At 39.2% G+C, this 22,605-nt stretch overlaps 2 protein-coding genes and 1 non-coding gene across 3 annotated transcripts; 2 read left to right on the top strand and 1 right to left on the bottom strand.

Moving 5' to 3' along the window:
* The first annotated feature begins 345 nt into the window (after nt 1–345).
* On the top strand, nt 346–13,111 carry DNaseII (deoxyribonuclease II). The gene is made up of 13 exons (XM_028300726.1): nt 346–710; nt 1,452–1,626; nt 1,905–2,010; nt 2,198–2,413; nt 5,612–5,837; nt 6,707–6,889; nt 7,561–7,723; nt 9,146–9,237; nt 10,533–10,692; nt 11,224–11,365; nt 11,661–11,875; nt 12,450–12,622; nt 12,853–13,111. The coding sequence occupies exons 1-13, from the start codon at nt 613–615 to the stop codon at nt 13,109–13,111; spliced, it is 2,208 nt and encodes a 735-aa protein (XP_028156527.1). The 5' UTR covers nt 346–612.
* Nucleotides 13,112–13,368: 257 nt separating this feature from the next.
* On the bottom strand, nt 13,369–19,712 carry LOC114350082 (uncharacterized). Its single transcript, XM_028300728.1, has 6 exons — nt 19,695–19,712; nt 18,861–19,059; nt 18,223–18,448; nt 15,802–15,975; nt 14,915–15,149; nt 13,369–14,530 (listed from the first exon to the last, which is right to left on the bottom strand). Exons 2-6 carry the CDS (start codon nt 19,029–19,031, stop codon nt 14,311–14,313), a joined length of 1,026 nt encoding a protein of 341 aa, XP_028156529.1. The 5' UTR covers nt 19,032–19,059; nt 19,695–19,712; the 3' UTR covers nt 13,369–14,310.
* On the top strand, nt 17,101–17,171 carry TRNAG-CCC (transfer RNA glycine (anticodon CCC)). Its single transcript has one exon. It is a non-coding gene; the product is annotated as a tRNA-Gly (tRNA).
* Nucleotides 19,713–22,605: the final 2,893 nt, after the last annotated feature.

Below are 22,605 nucleotides of genomic sequence, written 5' to 3'. Positions count from 1 at the left end.
TTGTTTTTATTATTTTCCTAGTTCTTTTCTAAGTGTCTGACAATGTATTATTTTTAATCAAATAACATTTATACAACAATTTATTTCGTTTAAAAATTGCAACAAAAGTACGATGCATAATTTAGTACGCATTAATAATTACGTACCCACTTATTGCAATACTGTGCATACGCATAAGATTCAAATAAACAAAGACTTGATCTAATTGTTTAATATGATTCATCGTCTAATCCAAAACAGTAATACATGGTGTTATCACAATGTGATACCAACAGTCATAGAAAACATAAACAGCCACCAAACAAAGGATCGGGCGTCCCTTTCTAGGTAACACCGTTAGAAAGAGACGCAAAAACGCCGCTCGCGCAGCTGCTTCAGGTTTCTAAGGACGAAAACTAGTTTTTGATCATTCACGTTTCGGGTTTGAATGAATGCAAGTCTCGAAGGGATATTTATCGAAGGAAACCGTTCTATTGTTGTGTAAACATTTAGATTGTTTGACACTCGCAGCGACGTTATGATCATATTGCATGACATCATAAACAATCGTAACACCGACTTCCTGCGGCCCTTCTTACTTGCGGGACGATTTTCGCGGACAATACACGCGCGATGTGTTACGTTGTGTTGTTAGTTGTTGCTTTATTTGTTACTTGTGGAGCCAGCTTGACGCCTCAGTGCCGAAATGAAAAGGGGGAACCGGTGGATTGGTAAGTAAATAAATAAATAAAATAAGTTAAATAAAAGTAGTTAAGTAAAATTTAATTAATTTGTTTGAAATATTTATATTGGCATCTAATTTTGTCTGAATATTTTGTGATTCATCTCGATGAATTCATGAATAGATTGAATGATTCACCTCAAAAAACAGGATGCATAACAATAATTCTTCATATTAATTATGATTAATATTTGTATAAGGCCAGTTTCATTTCAGATAATTTGTTATTTTTAAGTTTACATTTACATATTTGTTATTAATTTATCATTTCAATTCAACATTTTCCCCTACTATATTTGTTTTAGCAAATTGTTATGTGTGTAAACTGTAAACAATATAAAACTAATATTTACTAGGACCGGACAATAAGCATTCAAGATTTAAAATTAATTTAATACTTAAGTGTTTTAAAATTTTGTTTGTATTTTTTATGATTATCATCTATTTATTTAATTTTAAACCAGCAACAACATCTATTCCTCCAATGGTTTAAGCGTAAAATAGTTCTCGTAATAACATGTATCCATCCTCACAAATATTCACATTTACAATATTATTTATTTATTTAAAGACTTTATTGCACACACATAAAAATGATCAGTACAAAAAGGCGAGCTTAATGCCTTGTGGCATTATCTCCTAGCTGACCGTGAATTGTATTACATAGTATCATTTGATAGGATCTCTAAGGAGTTTCTTCGTTATCAAACATACGCTTCACTATTTGCAGGTTTTACATCTACAAGCTGCCTCGGGAGAAGAATCACTTGAACCCTCTCGTACGTAGGGGGGTCGCGTATATGCACCTCACCCCCTCCAAGCTTAGGGGGGGTTGGATCATGTCCGATCTGGCCATCAGCGACCCCCGGTCCATGCTCGGGAAGACCTTGGCTCCTTTGTATCAGGTAAAATATTGAAAAAGGTGTAGCTTTATTTTTTCTATTAAATACCTACGTAATCATCATATCACTGTAGTTGGACGATCCACTCTAATTTATTTGACTAATATACCAGAGGCAAAAGGAAGTCTTTAACTTCATGAGAAGAGTGGAGGTGGTCCTATTCTATTCTGCCGGTCCCACGTGATTCACGAAAATAAAGCTGAGCACTAATAATGTAATTAAGTAGGTAGGTACTTAGTTTGCTGAGGTATGTAAAATAAAATTGTTCAAATTATTTTCAGGACAAAAATATCATATCTTTAGTGTACAATGATCAGCCTCCAGCTACTGAGAATCAACCTGACGTTCTGCAGTCAGTAGCTGATATGTACTCCAAAAGCAAACGAGGTAAATACTACTTTAATTTATAATATTGTCTATCTATGTCTTAATAAGTTGTTGCAAGATTTCATGAAAATACATTTTTATACACCTCGTTTTGTTTGATGTATTTTTCAACTATCTTTTTTCTCTATAGAGGTAGATTGTATAGATAGACTATTCTGAGTCGCTTTTCTGTCTGTCTGTTTTTCAGGACAAACGAAGCAGGCCGGCATAAAAAAGTACAAAAAGTTCAAACTTGGCGACAAGTATTACGACGACTACGACTTGGCAGAGATGTGCAAGATGCACTCCAAGTTTATGAAGACCCGGGTGGAGAGCGGCCACACCAAGGGAGTGATACTTGGCGACAAGTTCACCTCGCTGTGGCTTGTGCATTCTGTGCCAAGGTTTCCACCGGTGCCTGACAGTAAGTAAATTTGCACATTTTACTCTAACGACTCTGGCGTAGATAGACATTGAAAACAAAAATGACAATCTAATAACATAAAAAATTGCATTAAGAGCGTTTACGCCGTTTGGCGCAAAAACAGTACTTTTTCAACTCGTTACAATCATTAACCAGTAATACTACAAATATGTTATAGGCATAAATAGTTAGGCAATTTCGTCGTCTAAATAGTTAATTGAGAAAATATTGCGATTAGTTTAGTATTTAAGAATTCTATCAAGATAAGTCCACACAGGTTTTGTAAATTTCCACTTTAGCGTCATTTTACAAGCTGAAATTTTTATAAAAATACTGTGAAAACGATTTAACAAACATTTATATCCTATAGCATAGATCCTTGGGCAAATAGTTATCTGAGAAAATTTTTAGATTTAAGCATTTTACAATAAGAAATCACAAATTAAAAGAACGTGAAATACCCAAAAATCAAAGTGATTTTTTCACCAATATTCTTCCTTTATTCAACACAAAAATAGCTTAATATAATAGAAGAATATCTTATCTAAAATATTTACTTTGAAATTTAAAATAATTCATTGTAATTTTTTTTCTATGAGTATTTCAAAAGTACTATAAATCGCCGCGCACGAATCGTTCAAATTCAGTCCGCCTCGAGGCGTTCCAGAGTGAGGTCACGTCGCTCGGTGCTCTGCTGACATGTGTCACGCGTACGTTGATCTTTGACAGGTAGCTGGACTTTTATAGTGTAACCGCAAAATCTTGGTGGTAGATTTTGCGATCACGTGGTAATTAAAATATTTTATTGTGCCTGCCGTGAAACGCCATCTATCAACATGATATCAAACAACAGATTTTACGAACTAAGGAGTAAAACGAGGTCCACGCGTACGAAGTCGCGGGCGGCCGCTAGTTCAAAATAAAATTAATAATATTTGTATTCATCTGGTCTTACTTGACTTTTACTTTACGTATATTATGCACGATGACATTTGCGTCAATATTTGTGTACGTCCCCACTAGGCATAATTGGGATGTATTTTTCTAATTTGTCATAAGTTGTGAGAAAGCCTGTAGCTACAACTGGGAAAGTATGTGTCGCCACTGGTGACAATCGATATTATTTATGCCATTTATCCTCAGTGGCGACAAAGCTACCATAGGTCCCAAGGGGAAATGTACGTGTACGTGCACCACGAGAGGTGGAAACCAAAAGCTAGAGGCTTGAGAATCTAGGCCCTAGAGTGCTGAAGGGTACGCCGGGCCGTCAGCCAAATTTTACGTCGCACCATAGGGGCAGTTCTGCCTGTATTAGAGGAGTGGGTGCGACGGCATGATCGCCTCACACAAAGGGCGACCCAGGTTCTACCGGGCCATGGGTGCTTCGGGCCATTCCTCCACCGTATAGGCCGAGAGCCTGTAGATGGTTGTCAGTTAACACTGCAGTCTTGGCACGTGAGTCACCGCAGCAGACTGACACACACAGCCTAAGCCTAAGCGAACGAGCGGCGGTTGGAAATGACCTCTCCCTACCAATCGGGAAGAGGCGTGAGATAGATAGATAAATTGTTTATTTGTTGTAACACACTTTTTTTAATGCTTTTAACACACACATTATGTATAGTTGCTATTGAAATTCAATTCAATATCGAAATAAAGTTAGTTAGTCAAGAAACACACTAGGTGACACCACTGGTATTTTGTTACACAGGTTAGTAATAATTTCAACAGTTGCAACATAACAAAAGTGACAAAACAACATAAGATAAAGATGACTAGCGTTTCAAATAGTTCCCTGCGTCAGAGTGATGTGTGCCGCAGCGATGCAAAAAGCAAAGAGCTCAGTATAAACACTACCCTCAAAAGGGCAGAACACTGATTTTCAGCTTTTGCTAGAGAACGCATGAAGCGTACAGGTACGGAATGAACCCGCTCGCTTTCGGAAACAATATCTACATTAGTATAAAATATATGATGAGACAAATAATCTTATGGTATAGTGTGCTTACTTTCTGTGAAAGTGTTCTTTCACAGAAAGAAGCAGTGGAAAGGGGGAGCGAGAGGCCTCAGCCGACACTCCGGTTATCCGCCGCCGACACCCTGGGCGCAAGAGGACAGCTTATGGTCTCCAACTGTCCCTTCCTAACAGGCCTCGGTCGCTAGACATGGAGGTGTCTGGTGGCGGCTAAGGACGAATGCTACAGGCAACAGCCAATGGCGATGTCCCGCGTTCCCTCATATCACTCATATGGATCATGGCAGAAACAGTCAGGTTTTTAGTGGGTGTAGGGGCTACCCACCTTCTGGTAGGAAGAACCCCACATAACCCACTAGCTGCCCCCGCAGCTGGTGGGTATGAAATGTTATGCATTTTCCGGATAAAAAAAGAATAGTAAACAGGAAAAGTTTGTTTTGAATAGAACCGATTTGAAAAAATCTCTCACCATTAAAATTCAATTTTTTTTCTGCTGAACATAGGCTGTATAAAATATTCTCAAAATAGTAAAAAAACCTTTGATAATTTACTATTTGATAAAGAATTTACGTATTTATTATTGATTAGGACTAATGTATACCATTATTTATAATTATGGAGTCGGTGTTGGAAGATTTGAAGATTTTATAGTTTCCTTGAGCTGTCACTTGACAGCCTGGCACACTTTTACGATGGTGGATCAAAGTATTTTGGTTTGACTATAGAGCGTGAGAACACGCACACAGTCATAATTATTTTAGTGTGAATAAAAATAGCATCGAAATTACCTAAACTTGACATGCCACGCTAGACGTAAACGCTCTTAAAGTATAAACAATATTGTGAGTTATAAGTAGGTAATTATGATTGCGACGTTCTCTCACCGCAGTGCGCATACGCAACCTTTAGAAACAATCAAACCACATACATATTTTGATAAACGTATTTTGTGGTTTTGGAGCTACCTATTTGTCATCACCATGCATCATGATGCTTATTTTATATTTTTATTAAAAATCAATGCCTACCACAATCTTTGAACATAACATTCTCACTGATACTCGTAATAAAATAGTGTTGCTACTCGAAATGTGACTCGTTTTAGAATCGACGAAAAAATGTTTTACCTACTCAAATAACTATAGGGAAACCAAACGCGATTACTATACATACTTACTTATTAATTCTCATAACAAAACATCATAATAATATTCCTATTTCAGTGCACGGCCTAAACGTGACCTCGTACGACTACCCTACAACCGGCATGAAGTATGGCCAGTCCTTCCTCTGTGTATCGGTCCAGACATCAACACTGAACCAGATTGCAACCCAACTGAAGTACAACGAGCCGCTCATAGCACATCACCATATACCGCAGGAGTTCGAGGGAGAGTTGCCCAATTTGCTCGACGTTGTCAATAACAAGACGATAGATGCTTCGCCGTGGTAAGTAATCCATTTGTGTTCCGTTTCTTACGTTGATTTAATCAGTCTTTCCTATTAGATGATAATAATAATTTTACTTGTGATAGGACGCCCCCCCACTCTTTCAGTGTATGTAACGGATTAGCGATTAATTAACGATTTTTTTATACTTAGACGTTTTGATAGTGATTATCAGCATCATCGCTTTGTAACATTACTATGTCTGGTAAGGTAACTAGAGCAAACCTATTGACACATTTACAGTGATTCATTTTTATATGTATCTTTTTACACGTATGAAAGACATGAAAGGCATGAAATAAGTGACAAGCATTTGAAACTAAAAACAGCTATAAAATAACAGCTGTAAGTAACTACACGAGTCGCGTTTGAGGCCCGTTGTTCTCAGTTTCAATTATAATGGAACTTGAACGTTTATAATTCGACATACAATCGTTTTATAATCCGACATATGTATTACAATCATTATGAGATTTAGATTACAACCTAAGCTCATCTAGTGACCATAATCTTCTGAGAAGCACTGTGGTAGGGCGAAACTATGCTGGGACATACAAAAGCGCTTTATAAAAGCGTAATTGCAAAATTTATTACTTCTAAAGCCCAGTCCGTGAGTACGTAGAATTTTGTCCAATGACCCCTAGCTACCCATCCTTATCGCTCGCGCGTAATTATATTGCTGTCGCGACTGTGCGACTGGCACCCGCAGTGAGTGTGCGAGCGCGATAGCAACATAATTACGTGCGAGCGATAAGGATGGGTAGCTTGGGGTCATTGGACAAAATTCTATGTAGGTACTCACGGACCAGACTATATTGATGTCGTCACGTATTTATGAGATTTAAACGGATGTCTATCCTCTTTTTCAGGTACCACATAGAAAGCTTCGAGACCCTGGTCGGGCGCAAGTTTCTCTCGTTCGCCAAGAGCGCCATGTTCAACGACGATCTGTACAGCGGGCTCGTGGCCGAAGTCTTGCAGTCAGACCTTCTTGTGGAGTCGTGGACCAACGGCCCTGGAACTCTGGACTCGGAGTGCAGTAGAAACTTCCAGTAAGTTGCATTGTATTAGATCACCATTTCAGCTGATGGCAGTCCACTGCTGGAGGTATGCCAAGAGCGCCATGTTCAACAATGTTTACAGCGGGCTTGTGGCTGAAGTCTTGCAGTCAGACCTGCTTGTGGAGTCGTGGACCAACGGCCCTGGCACTCTGGACTCGGAGTGCAGTAGAAACTTCCAGTAAGTTGTATTTTATTCCATTTAGATCTTAGTTTCAGCCAATGGCAATCTACTGCTGAATTTAGCCTCCGAGGAGCGTTAGGTACTAAAGATGTCGTTCTACATTTGAAATATTGATGGCCCTTGTGAGGTCCTCGATCCATTGAGATCTAGGATAGGATTGTGGCAGCTTTTGGAAATAAATGGCTAAGAACAATATAGGACCTCTTGCACGCCCGCCACATGACAAATCATGTTTTCTCGCTTCTTTCATCTACATTAAATAACGAGGGACCATTTGAGGTTGTCGGTCTTTCGAGTTCAACGATATTTAGATAGCTTTTGAATAAAAGAACATGAAAAGTTATATTATAAGATTGGCCAGAACAACAGGAATCGGACCGATAAAGATCAATTTCTTAGCAGTGTCTGCAGCTTGAGAAGGATTTTTTTTTCGATTACTCCTAATTTCCATTATTGATATACAATTTTATTCCTATTCCAGAGTACGCAACATCGAGCGGCTAAAGTTCCCGATCGCAAAGATGTCGTTTACCTCCCACAACGACCACTCGAAGTGGGCGGTGGCGGTCGCGCATAAGATGCACAACAGCCAAGACACGAAGGTGGCAGATTACTGGGTCTGCGTCGGAGATATTAATAGAGCGGTAAGTGAAATGCGGCAACTTGCTCAATATGAAATCCCGACGCGACCTGCACTTTGCCTGTTTGCTTTTTGGAGTTGTGAACAGCGGGGCTCCTGAATATCTTTTTGGGAAGCTTAATTGGAAACACTCGGACTCAGTTTATAACACTCGTGGTAGATCTTGGAGGCTCTCCATACCACAGCACAAAACTGCTGCTTTTAGAGGAAGTTTTAGGTACCTGGCTACGAAGTGCTGGAATAACCTTCCACCACCCATTAGGCAAACTATAACCAAGTTTACTTTTAAAAGTAAACTTAAAAAGCACATACTGGCATTCCAAAAAATCTCTAATGGCCAGGTGTAGTCGACCCCTCTAATTTGACATTATTTATAATACTGACCTGCTAATCCTATTCCTGACATCTAATTTACATAATTTAATATATCATTTTGACATTAAACTAATTTTCACTTTTTATTTATTTAATTTTTCTTTATCATTTGTGTTTTAATGCCCTTGCGAATTGCTGCGGCGATTACCGCCGCTCTCCACTTTCGTCGGCCGCCGTCTGAAAATCAGCGTCCAGGCATTAGCTTGTGACACATGCTGAGACGGAGACCTTTTGCTGCCGCAACTCTGCTCACATTATTTCATTTCTCATTGTTATTTATTTTATTTTTGAATGTGCATGTTAAATATTGTATTATGTTATTTTGTCGAACTATGTATGTGACTTTGTGTGCAGCAAATAAATGCTTACTTACTTACTTACTGAAATAGTAGTATTTATCATCATCAAACTAGTTCATTTCACTGATCATCCATCATCATCATCAGACAGTCAGCTGGGAGGGAGACTATTCTCTTTAGACGTCTATAGTCTGGTCTGCGAGCACGTAGAATTTTGTCCAATGACCCCAAGCTACCCATCCTTATCGCTCGCGTCTAATTATGTTGCTGTCGCGCTCGCACACTCACTGCGGGCGCCCGTCGCACAGTCGCGACTGCAATATAATTACGCGCGAGGGATAAGGATGGGTAGCTTGGGGGTCATTGGACAAAATTCTACGTGTTTGCAGACCGGGCTTTACCACCCATTTTGTGTACGTTGTCGCCTGGCTAGTTAGTCTGAAGACACAGAAGTTAAGAAGCAGTGGAAACAGTCTTTTCCCTTGTTTATTCTAAATAGGAAGCCCTTCATAGGTCAGCAGGGTACTGAACTATTAGAAAATGTAGAGATATCATAATGTTATTTTTCAATGTAGCTCATTGAGTTCCATATCTTAGATGAAATCTTAAATAATTTATGTTTGTGCCTTGAAGATAAGGTTGGTTTAGGATTTAGGAATAATAAAAATAGAATAAAAAATACACATTTATATGCATTTGCGTTCCTTGTATCGGAAAATCAAGTGCCTAAACAAAGTTATTTTTGTTTCCAGCTACCACAAGAATCGCGTGGCGGAGGCACGGTGTGCACATCGGGACCCATTTTATGGGGGAATTTCGCTCATCTCATTGAGTCGGTACAAACATGCAACTGATTGGTATAATAAATAGCTAATAATATAAACTGACCCGTCTACAATGCTGTAAGAAAAAATTGTTTCTGCAAGGAAAAACAAGCAGACCTCAACAACCTTAATATTTTAAAGGCTCCTTGCTTTTTAAGCTCGAGAACTTATAGCAACTAGCAACGATCAATTTCAATTTCATCCTTTATATTACCTTAGATATAAATATTTATGTAGTTTATGTTGAAACTACAAGCCCGTTACCACGTCACAAACTTGTATTACTTTAGTACAAAGTCGTTTTAGTATTTGTGGTCATAAACTGTGATCATAGGATATGAGTAAAAATAGGCAAGTTAATAAGAACTTAGTTTTAAACAGTAGGACCTTTATTTATGACAAGAAAAAATGAAATGACCAATTGTAATACTCACAAAAAAATTAAATTAAATTATTCCATCTATGTAAACTGTTTGTGTGTCAAAATGTGTATGTGATCTTCGATATATTTGTACATATTTTAGCAACTATCTTCTTGATAAACCAATGTTCTAATTACTATGTAATTTAGACTAAATGATAAGACTAGAATAGTGCTAATTTAAATAAGCTAAGCCTAAAATAAATTTTACAAAAAATAAACACGACTTTCATTTCATAAACAGAATAACAAATAAAAATGCATAAAGAGTTAGGCTATTGTGTATTTATTACACAATTTGTCCAATAAAATATTTACGACTCTTACACATATTTCATGGTATTGTTTTCACGGGGACACGGGGAGTCATGTGAAATGTTGTTCAAATATTTTGTGTTTTCGTATTTTATTAAAATAAGTTTTAGCTCAAAAGGCATGGATGCGTGGGAGTACTATATCAATCTGCACTGTAGAGATAATGACAACAGACCAGTGGATTGGTAACTAATGTTTTTTGTTGCTCGAAATCAATTTGCGTTTTCGTTACTTCAATGCATTTACATAAAGATTTTTTACTAAATATGTAAAGTAGCATTTCTTACAAAAATAGTATGGGATAGTATCTCTTACAAAGATTTGGAAACTATGTAAGTAGGTCCACTTCCTGTCTTCCCGTAGATGTCGTAAAAGGTGAAAACAAAACGACACGACGAACCATAAACCTCCCCATTTTCCAGTCTAGCCAGACTGGGGAGTGTAGGTCAAATCCTCATTTGCCTCTGGTAAACAAAAGTTTATGCTCCTGTAGTGGAGAATTAATGACCTCATAATGAAACTGCTCCATCAATAACGGTGCTTGATTTTATCAAATCTATGATAATTAAATTCCAATAGGTGGTACATCTACAAACCCCCCACGGAAGTGACTCCGCTGCGAGAATTGGGGAAAGACTTCGTATTCATCTCCTCGGACAAGACTGAGCGTTGGATGCACTCGGGTCGTCACATCGCACCTAATTCTATGCTGCAGCATACTTTAGCGCCTATGTTCAGGGTAAACTGTTCACGCTTTTACAAAGAAAGTCTTAGATTTTAGACCTTAAACCTAACGTGGCGTAAGGTGCAAAATTCTCAGATAAAAATGTGCCGATTTGAAATTACCCAGGTAAAACCAGTAAAATAATCAAGAGGCTCACAGTAGTAGGTCCAAGGTTCTTGTGCTGCTTCTTCTCAGCTCTGGCATACTCCATAGTGAAGCAGTGCTTATTTGATAAAAGTGTCATGTTGGTTTGGGAAAAGAAATAACTTATTAAAAATCATTACTTTTGAGTATCGTCCTAAAATCCCAAACGGTTATTCCTAATAATAATATGTAGTTAGTTGCCCCCTAAGGGAGCCATGTCCGAGGCAGCAAATGAATCGTTATTTTTTCTATATTCCCAGTTGCTCCCTGAGACGATACCTCAAGGGGCAACTTGGACTAGCTGATCCCAAAAACCCATTAGTCTTATGAACCTATTTTACAAACTACCTATAATTCAAGTAAGTCCACTTTACTTGTACTATTTATTAACAACTGTTTCAGCCTAGTTACAAAGATTTTCTGGCCGTGGTCGCTTACGAAGAGAAGAGCAATCTCAACTACCCCTCGATGGGCATATTAATGGCGGATGAGCACGGCGGGGTATGGATAGGCCATACGGTGCCGGGTCTCGTGAATTTTACAAGTTAGTAGCATTATTTGGTCAAACTGTTAACATACCTAGCATAGCTGTTATCTAGAGATTTTACATGGTGAGAGAGCCCAAAGGTTTTAAAAATAGGTAGGATTATTATGTTTGGGCATTTTTTGTTTCTAATTTAAGTAAGATTAGCAGAGTTCCAGTTCCTCAAGTGTTTAAAGCCCATAGCAGTTTCTGTTTTGGCCTGATCGTCTGATCTAATATTTCCATTAAGTCACATCACAAATGCAAGCCAGAGCTTCTTTGTTGAGGATAAAAAAATGTGTATTACTTCTTGCAGAAAACTACCCGTCATTCCCCGAAAGAGAAATGGCCAACGGACACCTACTGATGTGCCTCTCCGTAGACCTTCCCACCCTGAACCAGTTGGCCATCTCCCTCAAGGAAATCTCACCACGGTTCACTCGCATCCAAGTGCCTAAACTTATGCGCGCTCATCTACCTGACTGGAACTTTCTGGAGTATACTGGTTTTATTAAGCCAAAAGGGTATGTAGTTTAAATTATATCGATGTGTCATATTAGGGTATAGTGATTTTACGTACCTTTTTGTTCTCTCCATCTGCAAACAGCTTCACACCACACGCACACTTCACTTCGCACTTCACTTGACTTTATTTGCACTCAAACTCACAGTTACCTATTTCTTTTATACACTTGTATATCATTAAGTACCTAATCACTTCTTTTATACACTTCTTACAGGAAAAACTTAAGTTTTGTCCCTGTTTTGTCGTAATTAAATTATCATAGACTTAAAAGTGCGCGCACGGGTGACTAGTGATAATCGCCATAAAGAATGTTTTTCCATAGATAAGAATGAGGACTACATGTAAAATTGTTTTTTAAAAGCCTACTTGCAACATTACTTTTTATTTTTTTTATAGACGTTATATTTTATCTCTTTTTCTCGCTATAAAAGTGTAAAATATACTCTTCAGTGACAAAAAGTCATCCGTGCGCGCATAGCCTTACCTTACAAAAAACGTTTAAACAATTTTTTTTAATCAATTATGTAAAGTTTAAGTATTGTTTCTAATAAGTAGGCCTGCATTTTTTTCAGATCAAAGAAAAAGTCTTTGGATTTCATTACGAAAGACAGAACACTGCGAGCTAAAGTGTTGATACGTAAACCAGGAGACAAGAAGTGTCTTTACACTGCATTCGCCAAAAGCATGGACTTGGTTTTAGATGTGTATGGTCATAACGATCACCAAAAACCATATTGTTCTAATAACTTCAGGTAATTTACAAATAGTCAAATAATTAAGCCTAGAACATTGAAACAACCCAATGAGCTAAACTACGCACCTCGTTGGAATGCGACTATCCCTACCATTTACCCGCACATCTCCCCACCCCATGCTATTAGAGTCAGAGTGTCGCGACGATGTGACGTCACGGCTGCCAGTTGTGCAGTTAACTCGACTGGGTTGTAGATGAGCTAACTGACATAATATTCATTTATTTTAGTGTCCGAATCATTGATCAAATATCCATGAAGTCGGTGGAATACGTCCACTACATCAATAAGGGACGAGATCGGAATACTTTTGCTGTGAGCACTGCAGCTTACTGGCAAAGCTCCGGGAGATCTGGTAAAGACCAGTACTGGGTGTGCACGGGATTGCCTGATGATTCTTCAGGATATGGTGGTCTACTGTTGTGTGCTGATAACTTCTTTGTTTGGCAAAGTTTTGACAACTTTAAAGTTAAAGAACCGGTGTGCTAAGTTTGTTTGGAAGATGTCAGTATCTTCGTGGCCCTACTGCTTGTCCTATCCGGTAAATTGACGGGGATAAATGTGTGGTATTGTTTTGGACAGTAAGCGCCGGAAAACTTACCCGTGATATCCAGTAGAGCAGTGAGCAGTAGGACCACGGGCAAAGTAACGTATGATTTTATAAGTAAAATAAAAGCTCGAAATATTTTAGATATTTTATTATACAACAAAGAAATTATTTACATAATCATACCATTGTTCATGTCCTGAACACGTCAAAATCTAAAATCTATTACGAAACCGAAATCAAGCTACTGGCTTCACTGGATTATGTTAACGAATATAATTGCAGATTACAGTTTCATAATTTATTAAAAACACATACAAAAGTTCAATAATTGGCACTATTGTGAGCTTGTTCAACATGCTATATACAAATCTCACGAACACAAGCAAAAGTTGCACAATACTATGACTTTTGGTTGCGAATATTCGCAGTGTGATAGGAGGCGAGAATCCATCACCATCGTACAAATTAAATCTCATAAGTACCCCATAAGCATCATCTCCGTGTTGCTTATACTAAAACATAACGTATTGTCGAGTAAGTAAAGTCCCAAAGCTTGGCACCACATCTGCTATCCCGAACCTTCGATATAATGGGGATTAGCAGGTCGTCAAAACTTATTACCAACTTAAGGTGTAAAGCATAGAAAATGTGATTATAATATGATGCGTAATATAATTGTATACACGTAAAATTTTCACACAACCTAGTATCATTATGTGCTTCATTATTTTAATTTAGATCACCCATTTGATACCCAGCTTCCTAATCTCACAAGAGGAGAGCTGATGATCAAATAAGACAAGCAGTTTGTAATTTGAATGATTACAGGGTCTATTGTCACTAAGTTATTAAAAAGATGTTGTTATTATAGCTTTTGCTATCTATGAAATGATCCCTTCTTCCTTTCTATATGAATATCTTTGCGACTGATAAATAACATGTTAAATGCTTAATCCTGTCCAATAAGGAAACCATTACAAAATGATGATGAAAGTATTACGTCGATTTATGGGTTTGGAAATCAGCTAGAATCTGTTTACTCCATTTTCATAGTCAATCACTGAAACAGTTCTTTTCACGTCACGCGAAAGAAGATTACGAAGTTCCTCAAGGGATATACATCGGTCTGATTGCATTCTCATGCCACTCTCAGAGATGGCATCCTAGTGAACCACGAGTCGTGTTTCATCTTAAGATAGTATGAGTCCCGGGGTGCGGGGGTGGTGAGGGCGTCTTCCAGAACCTTCAGGGCGCTGGTGGGAAGGACCTTAGCGCTGTATTCTGCTGCTTCGCCGGGCATCGTCACGGCGCAACTGGCTGTAGTTGTGCTCACGTCTGAGCTTGGAGTTTCTGGCCGGCTGGAATAATAGAGTGATATGTTATTATTTTGTTAGATACCTACCTAGCTATTTCTTTAAGGTTACAGGTAAGGGAGTAGTCTGCAATTGATAGGTCTCTACTAATGTTTTGGAAGCTTGTATGGCTGTATTAGGTAGTTTTCAAAACCTATTTTAAGTCCGTATTTGGTTTAAGAATTGATGATGCATGTTTGTGATTGGTCTTATTATCGAATTCCAGCCAACCACGAGGTTGATCTTCCCTTGAAGATTTCCAAGTAACTCAATAGACCGTCGATCTAGTGAAAGTGCGAGAGGCACGCCGGTCGTTGTAAAAATCCTTGGGGATAAGGCCTTTGTCCAGCATGGAACGTTTTTTAATTCAACGAATACTCAATAACTAACCTCGCTGGCTGACTCGGTGCTACCAGCTGTACAGGCGGCGCGTAAATCTCAGCGGCCGACAAGTCGGGCGCGTGCAGCAGCACGACGTGCAAGCGACGTGCGCGCAGGGACGCGCGCAATGCACGCGCAGCGCCCCAGGTGCCCCACCGCACTGCCGCCGCGCCCGCGCTCGTCTCGCCCGAGTCGCCTGCTTCGACGCGGGATAAGCTGTCGCAGGCTGTGTCTGATGTTAGTCCTGGAATTTAGTTCGGATTTCTTATTAAAGATAGTCCTAGCCTTTGAGTTTGAATCCTCTTAGATACCGTTTGAAATTTTTAAAGTACCTATTACCCTCCCTAGAAAGCACAAAATAGTTTTTTCGGGCCATAAGGTTGATTTAAATCTTGCCCCTAAGGCCCTAACCAATGCCCTGATTTTGGTGCTGGCGTACCTTCTGGAAGGCGTACTTATATCTAGCTGTGAATTCCTAAACTTAAAGCTTATTACAGGGCTAGATTGACTCTAACCCGTTTAGCCCAGTGTTTACCCGTGGTACAATGGCACTAGGGATAAGTAGTTCAATGGAATAGCTTAGGGATAGTTTTGTGTCCAGCGTAAGGAGTGTAGACCAAATCCTCTAATTGCCTGTGTAAATTAAGAGGGTCGCCCGTCTGCAGTGGATACTAAACGACCTGTGATGATGAAGAAGGTACTAACCGATGTAAAACAGTCGGCCAGCGTGAGGGTGGTCGGCGGCAGCTGCAGCCAGCAGAGGCGAGAAAGTCCTTGCAACTCGCAGTGCTCCGAGCACGTTCCCTCTAAGGGCGCCCTCGCAGTACGCCGCCCCGCCGCGCCCGCTGTTGTTGCGTAACCAAACTTGGTATTGTTTTATAAAGATGTGTACTTACCGATGTAAAACAGTCGGCCAGCGTGTGGGTGGTCGGCGGCGGCTGCAGCCAGCAGAGGCGAGAAGGTCCTGGCAACCCGCAGGGCGCCGAGCACGTTCCCTCTGAGGGCGCCCTCCCAGCACGCAGCGCCTCCACGCCCGCTGCTGCCAGCGGTGTTGATCACCGCCCAGATACCTGCGACAATGATAAATAGTTTTACTTAAGGCTTTACACACTTCGAAGGCGAAAATAATTCCAAGAGTGTCAGTGATGGACTGCCGATTCGATGGTAGTTCGAACTACGTCGTCCGCGTTATGTTATTAAACCCACTTAACACGTTCACTGAGTAGTTATTTTTTTAACAAAATTTTTTCGTCGTTTCAGCCAAATGACGTCCACTGCTGGACAAAGGCCTCCCCCAAGGTTTTCCACAATGAACGGTCCTGCACTGCCTGCATCCAGGCTCTTCCCGCGACCTTTACCAGATCGTCGGTCCACCTAGTAGGAGGCCTGCCCACGCTACGTCTTCCAGCCCGTGGTCGCCACTCGAGAACTTTCCTGCCCCAACGGCCATCGTCTCTACGAGCTATGTGCCCCGCCCACTGCCACTTGATTTTAGCAATTCTGCGAGCTATGTCGGTTACTTTGGTTCTGCTGCGGATCTCCTCATTTCTGATTCGATCACGCAGGGAGACTCCGAGCATAGCCCGCTCCATCGCCCTTTGGGTGACCTTGAGCCTTCTTATGAGGCCCATAGGCCCAAATTTTTTACATTTAACAAAAAATAACTACTTAGTGGCGGATTAACCAGCAGGCTGAGTAGGCTAAAGCCTAGGGCGGCAAATTTTAAGGAACGGCAGATTCATATTTTTTAATTTCAATTTCCAAATAAAAAAAATATACACACACAAGATAATAAATTTATAACTTTATTATAAATTATTTAATCAAAGATACAAATAGATGCTTACTGAAATTGCATTTTTATAAAGAGCCTAAAATTTGTATTCAAAGGATCAAGTTATAAGCGCCATCTACACAGAAGCTAATCAAACATCAAGTTAACAGTCAGTTGTTTACCAAGGCTTGACGAAACCATGACAGCGCTAATCAACTGACAGCTAGTTCTAAAGGTGCCAATAGATGGCGTTGGACTACGCTGCAGTTGTGCATTTTTCTTTAAGATTTGTTATGAATGTTGCATAAAATTATTTAGCGGTACTTTTTCACCTTGTTTGTTTGTATTTATTAATATTTTAAATGTTTTTATTTTATTTTTACCAGTCCTTAAGTACAGTAATTTTAACGCTTCATGGCAAGCACTGCTGGTGTAGTGGTATCATGCAAGATTCCCATTCTTGCGACCCGGGTTCGATTCCCGGGCAGTGCACTCTCTTTTTCCATTTAGATGCGTTAATAAATAGATTTTGTAATCATTTTGGCTGTTTTGAATTCCTATACATAATTTAATACTTATCAGGTATATTATTATAAAAGTGATTGTATATTAATTTATTTTCATTAATTTAAGCACAAATTGCGTACAGGCAGGTAAATTGAAATTTATTATTATTTATCTTATTGCGTGTTTTGATTTTTATTAACATAGGCACTTTGGACGAGTTTGATTCAAGATAAACGATCAATTTAATTGGATATGCTTTGATTGATTCATGACTGAATATCCAAAAGTGATTACGATGTTTTGTCTTGATTAGGCAGACTGATGATACTAGCTTGTGACCCCGGCTTCGCCTCTCCTTCACGGATTTTATTTTTTGCACAGAATCCAAGTTATTTTTTCAAAGTTTCCTAACATGTTACATATCAGAAATGTTCCTTAAATATCAGCTACAGTATCAATTCCTTCAAACTCCAGCCATTCTGGAGATAAGTTGAAACAAACAGAAAGAAAAACAAAATAAAAACATTTCTGATTGATTTTTCATCAGAATATTTTTATGTATGAAATTTCTCAAGCATTTATTGAATAAAGAGCTGTTATTTTAACATAACAAACAGACACTTTAATTGTATATTTTACTTGTTCTTACTTATAGATTAGTACTTATTAGATCGCTAAATACATAACTGATCACATAGTAGTTAGGTACTATGTGCTTAGTCCCGTTATAGGAAACAAGCGTGAATATTCTAGGTCAAGGATCGGGAGTTGTATAATGTTTAATAGATAATAATAACAGTGTTATGATACTGCCATAATGGGCATAATAAATTATGAGTGCTTATTTAATTTTAGATGAGGTCATGAGATCCTAATGCACGGCTTCTTTGGTTTATTTACTTTTACTACAAGATTGAGTTCGTGTGTCACCATAGGCCGAAATTAGTCTTAGCAGCCAGGAGTCCGCTAACCTAGCTCCTAGCCAGCCAGAAGCTACCGTTAAGGTATGCTGCTAAATAACGTGTCTAGAACTGACCATGTTCTCCAGCAGGCAAGTGCTGCGCAGTAGCTCTTGCCGCTTCTTCTAAAAGGTCTTCCCTCGCCACATCCAGCTCAAGGGTGGCCAGCCTCGGTGGGGGCTGGTCTTCCGGCGCCGAGGCTATGTGAGCCTGCAGCCAGGAGTCTGCCAACCTGGCCCCAAGTCCACCTGGCCGGCAGCCCGCGATGACGCGCCAGCCTCTACCGCTAAGGTATGTTGCGATCTGCAAAGATTGATGGATTGGATATTCTTAACATTAGATATTTTATATTTTACAGGCTGGCCTATCTTGAAAAAATGAAGCTTATTTAAAATTCAGTTCTACCCTTAGTTAGATCAACTAACTGCTGAAACCGAACACGGTATAAGACGTAGAACAAGGTATGTGCGTTAAATTAAGGCCGCGTGGGATTATTATGACTTTTCAGGTTTTCACTCTTTTCAGGGTGTCACTTTCTGATAATGGACGATAAATGCAATGTTGCTAATTAGCAACGTTGAGGAAAAAACACTTAGTACTACATACTTACATAACATAGATCTGTGGTTCTACTACTTACATGAAAAGAGGCTTTATAACTAAGTAAGAGAAGCTTGCTCTTATAAAATAAGAAATCTTAGCTTTTTCCACAAACCTGCAACCCCAGCGCGGTGTCCACAGACGTAACGAGCACAGTCTTCGCGCTGTCCACCGGCAGCACCTCAGCCACGCGGACCTTTCTCAGCAGGTACAGCAGCAGCGCCCCCACGATGGAGCACAGAGCCGCCAGCTGCAGGCCCAGCGACAGCCACGTTAGTGGGTCCATGGCTCACAGGGCGAACATCTTCTGTATAGCTGTAACAAGGAAAGTTAAGCGTTAGACAAGGTTATGGTAAGTCTAAGGCTACGGATACTCGCGAGCGCGACACCTCCACTTGGTCGATGACGGATTGACGGAACGCCGCGGAAGTTTTAGTGGGTATACCCCGTTCTTTTTAGAAGGAAGCTGCACCCTTCTTAGGGCGCCGGGAGTCCCACATACCGGCATTGGTGACGGTGCGCAAATAATTTCCTCCGCGTCAAAAAAAAAAAAAACAGGTCGACGACTCATGCTTAATCCTCTTGTAAACACGAGGAAAGCACTAAAAGAGTGGTTTGGTTAGGCAGCAGGAGCATTAACAGCCAGTCGATTGCTTGAAGTTAACACATGAAACACTGAAGAAAAATATTTTGGCATGCAAAGTAGGTACTTTCAGAGGCGTAAATACATAATGTAGATAAGCAATCTTTGTTACTTGCTGCTGGTTCTCTGGGTTTTAATTAGAAGACTGATGTTATGGATGGTTACTTTCAAAACATAACTAACCTGATGAACTTGACTTCTGCTTCAGTTGCCTAAACAGAGGCCAGTCAGTCACTATAAATTAATTATATGGCCCCGGTATGCGACTGTCATCCAAGATATTTATTCTCACCCATTGTTTTAAGGTACAATCAACAACTCCAGACTGGAAATTTTTTGGTGCAAAATAGAACCTATAACAACTGCCTAAGACTCAGTATTTACCGTGATATGCTGTCGTCCGTACGTTGAGTGATGTTATGATATTCAAAGCTGTTGTGCTTGTATGTCAACAAGGCCGGCGCGGATTCAGAAAACAAAACAATAAGTGCATATACCGGAGACCCGTCACATGTTATTTGCAGAATGTCCGATTTTCAATAATAACTTTATTATTAATAGAGCTTTACATTCCACAGATTTCCACATAAATGTTTTATTTAATTATCCGTATTTCCTTTGTTTGTGACCCCATTTGGGTAAAAGCCTCCTCCATCATTTTCCACCTTTCCATAAGGTACATGCATCCAATTTTTCCCAGGCTTGTTTCTTATGTCATCAGCTCATCTTTTCTTCATCTTCATCATCATCATCATCTCAGCCATAGGACTTTTCTTCGGCCTTCCTACGTTTCTTTGATTCTCAATAATAATAGATATAAATAAAATGCATCCGTTAATTTAAATACTGTCGTGTTATTGTTTAGAAAACGCATTTATTTAGAAAACATGTTCGTCGGCTAGCTGTTATAATAATTACGATAATTTGCATAAATAACTAAGTTAAAGATAGACATTTGAATATGTTTAGAGAAAAATATGGTGATTTCGTTTTTCTGAACATGACTAATAGTGATAGGATACGGACGACTTCATTTCTGTTTTCATAAAAAGAGTGAATATCGATTCAGTATTTTTAGTAGTTAACTCGAGATTGTTAAGTTTCTATTTATGTTATTATTTACCTGAACACATGAAAGTGCTTTCGTTAATCTCAAGTGAGAGAAAACGAGTGTCAAATGTCATTTCGTGATTCTCTTCACTCCGAGTAGTGAGGTCTTTACTACTATCAACAACAATGAGACTGCATTTTCTTGCAAATTCGCACCTCGGAGAATAGCATACGATGCAGTTTTTCCTTTTAATAACATATCAGTAGGAAACTTATTACTTCTCAATTATAGTATACTTACTCAATTTCAGAAATTGAGATTGACCCAAGTCAGATTGACTTGGTCCTCATGAAATGAAAGCAATAAATTGGTGTTGGATGTTGATTTTAAATAAGTCTGTCGCCATAACAACAATGTTAACAGCATTGTTGTGTTCCGGCAGTTAAAGGTAAGATATTATAGCCAGTACCTCCGTGTTTGAGGATTCCGGGTGAAGCTCGCTTCCACCTTGGGCCTGATCGTCACTTACCATCAGGTGATTGGCCTGTAGGCCAAAAGCTTCCTCGTTGTGGATAAAAAATAAACTAAGTTGACTGATTTACCCTGATCTCGAATCTCATGTTGTGGATATCCTCACCTATAGTACAGTAAGCGCCCAGAAGAAGAAGGATAGAGGCAATAAATTCCATCCCAAGTTTATGATACTAGTTTCATCAACATCAATTATCGCGATAATACCGGTAGAATGCCAATAGCATCTAGGTGTTGATAAGGTGACGATTCTCCCGCGAAGAGCAAAAACTCGTCTAATAAATGGTATCGACGATGATTATCGAGCACCACGAGCGAAGACGCGACAAAAAGCTGTTACATGACATGACTACACGACAATTAGTAGTGGTTAGGGCTGCCAGTCTGCCACTGTCACTATGAATTTTCTTTTTAAATTCGTTATTAGGGGTTCGTAAAGTTAAAGAAAATACGTAAAGTTTGACAGAAAAACTTTCATGTGACATGAACGTTTTTCCTGAAATTATTTGAAAGTTGCATGGACGTGTTCTGAAGATAAGAAAATGTCATAAATGCCTCATTTTAATGACTGATATTGGCTTGGGTTACACTAACATAAAAAAAAAACAGTTTAATCTTGTAAAAACTCTTGTCTGCATAGAGCAGTAAGAGCCCAGCTTACAACTTCAAACCAATGATTTCCATCAGCAGAAAAACTCATTCCACCTGGAAGGCATTATCTAATTTTCTTTCCCTTGGTTTTTAATAAAACGACACCAAGTATGATCTCATACACAAGAATACTTAGATTCGAGCCTGTGAAATCTGAACATCTATATTAGTGCCTGAGAATATCCAAATATAAATTCAACAAAAGTACAGAATTTGAATCGAGTTTCTTAGCTTAGGTGACTTACGCGTCAAATTCTACGAGGCGATAACAACAAAAAGGTTAACAAATTCTGTGTCAACCCTATCTTACCCTCGCAAGAACCCGCTATATCGCGCTCGGATCGCTATCATTGCGCGATATGACTCAAGCTGCACGTTCGCCGATAAAAACGTGAGAGAACCGCTCGCATTGTTTTTGTAAAGATTAATGAAGATCAGGGACGGGATACACGCGGGATCTTGAATTATCTAGGATGTTTAGGTTTGGATTGTGTTTTGATTAGATGATAGGCAATCTGGTAATCTGATAGAGGAGTCAAATACACTGATAAGTTTAGGAAGATAACAGAGAATGCTACTGGTCGTTACTACCAAAGGTTTGTTTGTAGGACTTAAATAATTATATTATTACATAGGTATGTTTAGGTATAATTTATATGAGAATACATTTTTACTAAAATCGATTCCGTATTTCCATGGGGTCTTAAAATGACACTTCTAGCTCCACTTTCCAGTTCTCACCAGATTAATTCTTTTATGTAATTGTTAAAGAGCTCTGATAGGAAGAAACACATAAGATCTTATGTGTATTATTATGTTAGTTGCTTCTGAGGTAAATAATTCAATTACACCGAACCAATTTGCCCAATTTACGGTACGAAGCCGCGCTCAGCTTTAAATTACAAAGAATTTCGACATCGACCTTTCAAGGGCGACAGGTTTTGTTATACCCTGTGATTAACCTGATATGTTTTGTTGAATGAA

Source organism: Ostrinia furnacalis, unplaced genomic scaffold (assembly GCF_004193835.3).
Source record: "Ostrinia furnacalis isolate ACB-3 unplaced genomic scaffold, ASM419383v2 OfSCF0780, whole genome shotgun sequence".
Taxonomy (NCBI): Eukaryota; Metazoa; Arthropoda; class Insecta; order Lepidoptera; family Crambidae; genus Ostrinia; species Ostrinia furnacalis.
This window is presented reverse-complemented; position numbering and strand designations above follow the sequence as displayed.

Bases quoted from the DNA above. Each gene is read 5' to 3' on its own strand.
- DNaseII (XM_028300726.1), top strand. From the start codon at position 613: ATGTGTTACGTTGTGTTGTTAGTTGTTGCTTTATTTGTTACTTGTGGA. The intron at 1,627-1,904 runs GTAAAATATTGA...AATTATTTTCAG, and splicing joins CCTTGGCTCCTTTGTATCAG to GACAAAAATATCATATCTTT. The intron at 6,890-7,560 runs GTAAGTTGCATT...TTCCTATTCCAG, and splicing joins GAGTGCAGTAGAAACTTCCA to AGTACGCAACATCGAGCGGC.
- LOC114350082 (XM_028300728.1), bottom strand. From the start codon at position 19,031: ATGGACCCACTAACGTGGCTGTCGCTGGGCCTGCAGCTGGCGGCTCTG. The intron at 15,976-18,222 runs GTCAGTTCTAGA...TCATTGTCGCAG, and splicing joins CTTGCCTGCTGGAGAACATG to GTATCTGGGCGGTGATCAAC. The intron at 14,531-14,914 runs GTTAGTTATTGA...CTATTATTCCAG, and splicing joins GCACCGAGTCAGCCAGCGAG to CCGGCCAGAAACTCCAAGCT.